Below are 9,209 nucleotides of genomic sequence, written 5' to 3' on the forward strand. Positions count from 1 at the left end.
TTTTGTGTTTTCCTTGTTTTAGTGTTGGTCAGGACGTGAGCTGGGTAGGCATTCTATGTTGTGTTTCTAGTTTGTCCGTTTCTATGTATGGCCTGATATGGTTCTCAATCAGAGGCAGGTGTTAGTCATTGTCTCTGATTGGGAACCATATTTAGGTAGCTTGTTTTGTGTTGGGGTTTGTGGGTGGTTGTCTTCTGTCTTTGTGTTCATTGCACCAGATAGGACTGTTTTGGTTTTGCCACGTTTGTTATTTTGTATTTGTGTAGTGTTCACGTTATCGTCTTTTATTAAACATGTTGAACACGACCTACGCTGCGTCCTCTTCAGACGAAGAGGAGGAAGGCTGCCGTTACACATCCGAACCTTGTCTGGCAGCGAAACAGTTCATTCAGCCTCATTTACTGCCTTTAAAAAAAACATAGCTGATATGGCTGACTTGCTTAAACAAATGTGGTTTCTACTGACAATTGAGATGTACAAACTATGGCATAAGGGAACGACGAGCAGATAATTTAGATTAAGACATTAATGAGCGAGCTAGGACAGACGTAGTCAATATAACTATTTGTTCAGCACTTTTGAAATGTACAGCGACAGAATTCAGAACACAGGCCGTTCTTACAGTATTCTCCCTGTACACCAAGTCAGAACCATAGGATAAATAAAAGGGGCATATAAGCAGACAATGAAAGCTCTTAAAATATTTGATGATTACATTTAGCTAAAACAGGCTAAAAGCTACATGTTCACCACCAAATCAGAACAGTAGGTTAGTTATGAGGGGGAAAGGGACCAAATTATTAGGGTGAGGCACATGGGATACTAACAGCTTGCTACACAACATACACTTAGTATTACTTTGCTTGAATTTTCGAGCTCTACCCTTAGATTTGGCCGTGACGTAGTGTCCCCATTAGTGACAGAACACTGAGCCAATCACGGCGTAACTAGAGAACATTACCAACCCCTACGTCCCTATTTTCCGCTGACTGCCCCACCACCACAGAAAGCACTGAGCCAGGCAGAAACACCAGCATTTTGGAGCTGCTTTACTCAAGAAAGCAAAAAGAGACCAAGTTTGTATGAGGCTTTAATAACTCAATGATATTTCTATTGTTTGCAAACTGATATATTAATGTCAAAATAACATGCAAAAAAGGCAACTACAAAGGTGGGGCTCAAAACACTGAATGACGTGTAGCCACTGGAAGGAAATAATGAAAATCAGCAGCAGTGATGTGGTCATGTTTTAAACTCTGATATCTGAGTAACGATTTAATTGACTGCAATGATAGAGCTAAAATAAATCGATGGGGAAGTTTTTCTCCAGGAGAGAGGAGCGCAGCTCTCATTCCTCAGACTCTCTTTGAAGCTCGGCGCGCACACCTCCTTTTGCACACGCTCCACACAACCTGCAGCACTTCAAACATCCTGAACGCAAGCATTCAGAAAATTCCATGCGAAAAGCCCTGTTCAAACATCCTGCGGTCTCCGCAAACCAAAGCGTGTGTGTTTGATCCTGATGTAACGCATGGTTAGGAGCAGTGGTGTAAAGTACTTCAGTAAAAATATGTATAGTTGATACTGACATGCGTCCTTTGTCCTGATCTTGATGCCCACATTTTTAGACAGGTGTCGACAATTAAAAGACGCATGATCCACTTGACCACCTCGGAGGTAGTTAGGGACCCATTAATATCTGGATATCAATCATGTGTAAACAGATCTGGATGGTCAAACCATTAAAAAAAAAAAATCATAATGCAGGCCTAAATAATCACTGACAGGTAATAGCATTGACTTATGGCATCAGTAATTGTCTTAAAATAAATGAATTCATATCATTGTTTTATAATATCAGTCAAACATATTGCAATGTGGAGACGGTGGGCAGGTAAAATACACATTTTAATAGAATGTGTAGATGTTACAAACATTGATCAGATAGTGATTGGACCACATTGATCAGATCACAAAACCCACAAGGTGTATAAACGTGGCTAAAGGGAGCGAGAACGAGAGAGCGAGAGAGAGGCACCAGACCAGCCCCTCCAAAATGTGCGTCAGTGAAAGTGTTGAGTCCTGGGGCTACATCCCGCTCCATACTTTCCAGTTAGGCTCCGTGTGAGCACGAGCAACTCTCCAACCGCAGACGTCGATAACACAGCAGTACTTCACCTGGGAATTGGAAGATCATACCAAACAATCATGTTGGAGAACGAGGCTTTTTCCTGTTTTGTTTTCTATAGTGTTCTCCTGGTCATCAAGATGTACATCATAGCAATCATCACTGGACAAGTCAGGCTTCGTAAAAAGGTAAGATACTTCGCAGTTAACAGTTTATTAGGCTAGTTCGGTATTTGATCTATGGTTTGAATACATCTTAGTTACAAAAGTAAAGTATGGCGCTGTATAAACGTTGGTCAGGGTATTTGTGAATTATCTCTCTCTCCTGGGAAGGCTTTCGCTAACCCAGAGGATGCGCAGAGACACGGCGGCGTCCAGTACTACAGAGAGGATCCGGACGTAGAACGGTGCCGAAGGTGAGAAGGGCGATTACTGTTCTCAGATTGTATTGTAGCCTAGCCCTAGCCTATTGACATTGGTGGTAGCAATATAATGTTCAACAGTAGTGGAGACCGGGTTGGTTGTCACACTTTTTTGGTGTAATTCAAATCAAATCAAATTGTATTTGTCACATACACATGGTTAGCAGATGTTAATGCGAGTGTAGCGTAATGCTTGTGCTTCTAGTTCCGACAATGCAGTAATTCTCAGCACCAGTCACTTTCAATACTTGTGGGGACTCTTTTTATCCTCATGTCTTATTCCAACATGGAGTTATAAGCCATCAAACACACTCTGTCCACTTGTGACAACCAGCTCCATCCTGGGTTGGATGTCACACACAGTATGTGGTTGGTTGTCACACACAGTATGAGGTTGGTTGTCACAGTGTTTGCAAGTAAGGTATTCCACTTGTAACAGGAAATTAAGCAATAGCTTTTCTTTAATCAAACTATATTCCTAACAAAATTCAGCATTTGAATGCCTTGACATTTTGAGTAAATATGTGTGTGTGTGCTGTTTGTGTGTGAGAGAGAGGCAACGAAGGGAGCTCTTTATAGCACCATCACAAAGAGCGTGGGATTTATTGTATACTGGCAGTGGCAATGTTGATAGTGACCACGAACCCCACATTCCATGTGACAACCAAACATGTAAATGGAGAATTTTACCTGGAGCTGGTTGAACTCTTTAGAGATCATTTGTGGCTCTTTCATTTTTATTTCACAGACGTTTGTTATCCATCCTGGGGCTGGGATATGGTTCAGTGTCTGTGTTGTTTTAACTAGACAGGAAATGATCCACGACAGCAGAAAAAAACTATCTTTCTAGTGAACACTGAAAACTTTCCCCTCTTTTCTCCCCTCACATGAGGCCCTTTCTGACCTGACTCTTTGATGATGTAAAATGTGATGAGCTGAGCAGGCATTCATGCACTGATGCGCAATACAATGGAATGCTCTGTGACTGGTATCAATTAGGTCCAATTAAGATTCTCCAAGAACAGCATTAAGTCCCCCTGATCTCCATGCCCCCACTGAAATATAATTAGCATCATCAAAAAATGCTCATAACAATTCGTCAGTTTAAGCTAGAGATATAATTTCCACATCTGTGGTGAAAGGTAACAGAGGTAGAGCGCTGCGTGTCAGACCATGAGACATTCCGAAAATCAGTCTTCTCACAAAATCATCTGTAGTGTCCGAACGGTTTTGCTTACAAACTATTATGACCCCTCTATGGAAAGATGAGACTCTCAATGATGTTCTCCGTTTTGCTCTACGACCTCCACAAGTCTCAGGAGACTCGTCTGAAGTCGGTACAGCCGATCTGCAAACTTCTGTCTGTAGCGTCCGAACCGTTTGGGCTACATACACACTAATGTGACTCTGAGCAACATCCACAGCCCTCACAACTCGTCTGAAGGTCCCCCAAATTAATGGCATTATTTATGGAGACTGTTTAATGGCAAGAATATGGAGTTAAATACATAAAATAAATCTTTCCTGATCTTTATTATATCTCTCAGATATAGGACAGACACTTCAGAACAAACTTCCTTTTGATATTTTTGGGGGAGTGTCTGTTGTTCCATGTAGTGAATCTGTTATTCAATGCGTTTGTATGGGCTAATAGCAGTAAGGCCCAATTTTTTTTGCATCAAATTATCTTTTTAAATATTTTTTTGATTGGGTCTTAAAATTCAAAATCAAATAGCTAAATGATCCTTGGTATGACCTTCTTAAAAACATTCCATATAGCTTAGTATAAATATTGATCTGTTTAACGTGGACAGATTTTGGGCGGAGTAAACCCTCGCTTCACCTTTTCCTCTCTTGTCTCAGTCTGTACTCCTATCAATCTTAAACTCCTAACAACTCTGCCAAAATAATCAAACACTCAAGGGTCTATTCTATTTAGATTACACCATGGGAGTTTTCCATGTCTTGATGTTGATTGGTTGGAGTGGTACTTGAATTCAACAAAGCAAGATGAATAACATGCTGCACTTCTCAGAGATTACATACAGCCATCCTCTTCCTTTTTCTCAGCACATCTGATTTCATTGGAATGTCTAAATGGCTTCTGAAGAAAATTCATACTATTGAGTCACTACAACTGTTTTGGCCTTTTTAAGGATGATTGATAATCCATGGTTTGGGTTTTACGACTGACTCAAGACAGCTGCTGGTAAAGCCCATGCATACATTGCGACATTCTATAGGTCTATTTAGAGACAGAGACTGGAATCCATGAGAGGAATTTTCTCTTAAGTGATAGTCAGAAGAGAGGAAGTGATTCACTTAAAGAAAGAAACCCGAATAAGCATCTACGCACAGACTTGTAATGGAGGGTTTCCACGCTCAGCAAAGCTGTGTGTTTGTACTCCCTTTGGCCATGAAGGCATTTCCTTCTGTTACGCAGTAGGCTAAACCCCTCCCTTATGTTGGCTAATGGAGAAAGTTGCATGTGTGTGGAGTAATCACAGCGGAAGTGGGTTTGTGCACTGCTTGGGTCAGTGGCAGACGGCTGAGTCAGACGACGATACCGTAAGCTCCAGGAATGACCTTCTGATTCAAAACAGATGTGTGAGCGTGGGGAGCTGTTGTGTGTATTCAAGTCATTCTTGTCAACTTGTTGAGTCAGTGTGAACAGCTTAGTTATTCATGTAAAATCCATACATCCATGATAATAAATATGACTATATCCAATCAATTAATGTAAAAAAATATATATACATCTAAAACATGAAATGTAATATTCTCTCTTCTTGTGTTTCAGGGCTCACCGTAACGACATGGAGAATATCTTCCCTTTCCTGTTCCTGGGGGCTGTGTACTCCCTGATTGGCCCGTCGCTTGCTGTGGCCCGCGCTCACTTCCTGGTCTTCTTCCTGTTCCGCGTGCTTCATACAGTGGCCTACCTGTGTGTCCTGCGGGCGCCCACACGCTCCCTGGCCTATGTCGTCGCCCAAGTGCCCTGCGTGTCCATGGCCGTGCAGGTCCTCGCGGCGGTGGCCTCCTCGTGGTAGTTGTGGTGTTCTGGATCTATCTGTGACCGCTTCAATCTGTGACCTATCTCAGTCTGTGAGATCAGCGGTAGAGGATACTGCAAGAGATGCTTTTCATACAATGGAAATCCTCAAGACTATATCGCCATCAATGCTACCATAGCAGTTTGTGTCTCTCGACTGTAAGACAGTATGTACTCTGAAAGTGTGTACTCTGAAATGAAGTCATTGTTGTGCTCTAGCAAGCACCTCCCCCTGCAGTACTGTATGTTTGCTATGCAATGTTGAAGTCAATTGCCTCCCTCTTGATAGTACAGGGGACTCTACTCTCTGAAGATTAAGGTTTTAATTAGTAAACATTGAACCTTTTAACCAGTTCATTGTGTTGTCATGTTGTTTGTGTATACACAAGTTGTTGCTTGTTTCTGTCTTTTTCATTCTCTATTTCTTGTTATAAACTGGGTGGTTTGAGCTCTGAATGCTGATTGGGTGACAGCTGTGTTATTTTTACTACTCTAATTACGTCGGTAACCAGTTTCTAATAGAAATAAGGCACCTCAGGTGTTTGTGGTATATTGGCCCAATACCACACCCCCTCGGGCCTTATTGCTTAATTATACTTAACCCTGATTGGCTCCAGGGGTGCTGTACTACAATGGCTGACCCTGTAAAACAATACATTTCACTGCACCTATTTTATTCCACAGAGCTATTTTAGTAGGACATGTCTGGGATATAATGACCTTTCAGCTGAAACCAGCTTGATCCAGTCTTAGAGGTTGAACTGAAGAGCATGTGCCATTCTAAGGAACGTTTCCAGTGTGGTGGTTCACTGTGTTCGTTTATCTAGCATTGGCCACCATGGCATCACAAGATGGGGGATGATGACACAGAGACATCAGGTCTACCACACCTGTCGATGGGCTACCGATGAGGCCAAGAGTTTTTCCTGATCACAGGATTTGACTACAGCCCATAGTTTTTCCTGGTCTGGTCCTGGACCTAGATAGGAGCTATGACTGCTGAATTGTCCATAATCATAACATCTATTTTATCCTCCACCTCTGTGTTTCTTTGCTTCACAGTTCCAAGTTACTGCAACACATTCCCAAGTTACTGCAACCCATTTCCAAGTTACTGCAACACATTCCCAAGTTACTGCAACACAGTTCCGAAAATTTCAAAATTTTCGTACTGCAACCCATTTCCAAGTTACTGCAACACATTCCCAAGTTACTGCAACACAGTTCCAAGTTACTGCAACCCATTTCCAAGTTACTGCAACACATTCCCAAGTTACTGCAACACAGTTCCAAGTTACTGCTTCATAGTTCCAAGTTACTGCAACACAGTTCCAAGTTACTGCTTCATAGTTCCAAGTTACTGCTTCATAGTTCCAAGTTACTGCAACACAGTTCCAAAGTCTTTGTGTTTGACCTAGTACAATGCTATTTCACTGTAAATAAATTAACTACAGACTTTCAGCATGCTTATAGAGAAGGTCACTCAACATGTACTGCACTGACACAACTGACTGATGAGCTGTTCTTGTCTATTAATGTTCTGTATTATGTCATGTTTCATGTTTTGTGTTGACCCCAGGAAGAGTAGCTGCTGTTTTTGCAATAGCCAATGGGGATCCTAATAAAATACCAAATACCCACTGGGCACAGAAGTCAATTCAATGTCTATTCCACATTGGTTCAATGTAATTTCATTAAAATTATATGGAAACAATGTTGATTCAAGCAGCGCATGCCTAGTGGGAAGCTACTGCCACACCTTTCCAAGTTACTGTTTCACAGTTCCAAGTTACTGCTTCATAGTTCCAAGTTACTGCATTTCCTAGTTACAGTTCCAAATTACTGTATTACTTTATTGTTTACTCCGTTATTGAATGTGCATTGAAAAGAATGGGCATCTTGTTGAATGTACAAATGGATGTGTATGGAGTGCCATGAGACAGTAAAGCGAGTTCTTTAATGAATTCACTTTTTGTCTTGCCTTGTTCTTTTATTGGGTTTTCATTGGGGAAATGACATTCAATGTTTGTCTAAGGAATAATAGAGGTCTCAAGCTGGTCTCAAGCTGATGTTGATGCTTAGATATAAAGAGTTTAGTACCAAAACACTATATCCACACATCTTTTACAGTTGTCTTTTTTTCATCAGAAATGATTGTTTACCGTTCTCAGATTTTTAATTCATAAATTTCAAATAAAATCTCATTTTATTTGTCACATGCGCCGAATACAACAGGTTGGACCTTACAGTGAAATGCTTACTTTACAAGCCCTTAACCAACAATGCTTTAAGAAGTGTTAAGAAAAATAAGTGTTAAGTAAAAAATAGATAAGTAAAAAAATAGAAAATAAAAGTAACAAATAATTAAACAGCAGCAGTAAAATAACAATAGCAAGGCTATATACAGGGGGTACCGGTACAGAGTCAATGTGCGGGGGCACCGGTTAGTCGAGGTAATTGAGGTAATATGTACATGTAGGTAGAGTTAAAGTGACTATACATAGATAATAAACAGAGAGTAGCAGCAGTGTAAAAGAGGGGTCTGGGTAGCCCTTTGATTAGCTGTTCAGGAGTCTTATGGCTTGGGGGTAGAAGCTGATAAGAAGCCTTTTGGACCTACAGTAGACTTGGCGCTCCGTTAACGTTTGCCGTGCGGTATCAGAGAGAATAATCTACGACTAGGGTGGCTGGAGTCTTAGACAATTGGTATAGAGGTCCTGGATGGCAGGAAGCTTGGCCCCGGTGATGTACTGGGCCGTACGCAGTTGCCATACCAGGCAGTGATGCAACCAGTCAGGATGCTCTTGATGGTGCAGCTGTAGAACCTTTTGACGATCTGAGGACCCATGCCGAATCATTTCTGTCTCCTGAGGGGGAATAGGCGTTGTTGTGTCCTCCTCACGACTGTCTTTGTGTGTTTGGACCATGATAATTTGTTGGTGATGTGGACACCAAGGAACTTGAAGCTCTCAACCTGTTCCACTACAGCCCCGTCGATGAGAATGGGGGCGTGCTCTGTCCTCCTTTTCCTGTAGTCCACAATCATCTCCTTTGTCTTGATCACGTTGAGGGAGAGATTCTAGTCCTGGCCCTCTGACCTCCTCCCTATAGGCTGTCTCATCGTTGTTGGTGATCAGGCCTACCACTGTTGTGTCATTGGCAAACTTGATGATGGTGTTGGAGTCTTGCCTGGCCATGCAGTCATGAGTGCACAGGGAGTACATGAGGGGAGCACGCACCCCTGAGGGGCCCCGTGTTGAGGATCAGCGTGGCGGATGTGTTGTTACCTACCCTTACCACCTGGGGTTGGCCCGTCAGGAAGTCCAGGATCCAGTTGCAGAGGGAGTTGTTTAGTCCCAGGGTCCTTACCTTCGTGATGAGATTTGAGGGCACTATGGTGTTGAACACTGAGATGTAGTCAATGAATAGCGTTCTCACATTGTTGTTCCTTTTGTCCAGGTGGGAAAGGGCAGGGTTGAGAACAATAGAGATTGCATCATCCATGGATCTGTTGGGGCGGTATGCAAATTGGAGTGGGTCGAGGGTTTCCGGGATAATGGTGTTGATAGGAGCCATGACCAGCCTTTCAAAACACTTCATGGCTACAG

The 9,209-nt window shown here is 42.2% G+C and overlaps 1 protein-coding gene across 1 annotated transcript; it reads left to right on the top strand.

The window, feature by feature from the left end:
- Positions 1–1,993: 1,993 nt before the first annotated feature.
- On the top strand, positions 1,994–7,569 carry LOC111961862 (prostaglandin E synthase). The gene is made up of 3 exons (XM_023984460.3): positions 1,994–2,316; positions 2,461–2,543; positions 5,350–7,569. The coding sequence occupies exons 1-3, from the start codon at positions 2,209–2,211 to the stop codon at positions 5,597–5,599; spliced, it is 441 nt and encodes a 146-aa protein (XP_023840228.1). The 5' UTR covers positions 1,994–2,208; the 3' UTR covers positions 5,600–7,569.
- The last annotated feature ends 1,640 nt before the right edge of the window (positions 7,570–9,209 follow it).

This window comes from Salvelinus sp. IW2-2015, unplaced genomic scaffold (genome assembly GCF_002910315.2).
Source record: "Salvelinus sp. IW2-2015 unplaced genomic scaffold, ASM291031v2 Un_scaffold2191, whole genome shotgun sequence".
In the NCBI taxonomy this organism is placed as follows: domain Eukaryota; kingdom Metazoa; phylum Chordata; class Actinopteri; order Salmoniformes; family Salmonidae; genus Salvelinus; species Salvelinus sp. IW2-2015.

Coding starts and splice junctions, on each gene's coding strand:
- LOC111961862 (XM_023984460.3), top strand. CDS start 2,209: ATGTTGGAGAACGAGGCTTTTTCCTGTTTTGTTTTCTATAGTGTTCTC. Junction 2,317..2,460: donor AAGTCAGGCTTCGTAAAAAG/GTAAGATACTTC, acceptor TCTCCTGGGAAG/GCTTTCGCTAACCCAGAGGA. Junction 2,544..5,349: donor GACGTAGAACGGTGCCGAAG/GTGAGAAGGGCG, acceptor CTTGTGTTTCAG/GGCTCACCGTAACGACATGG.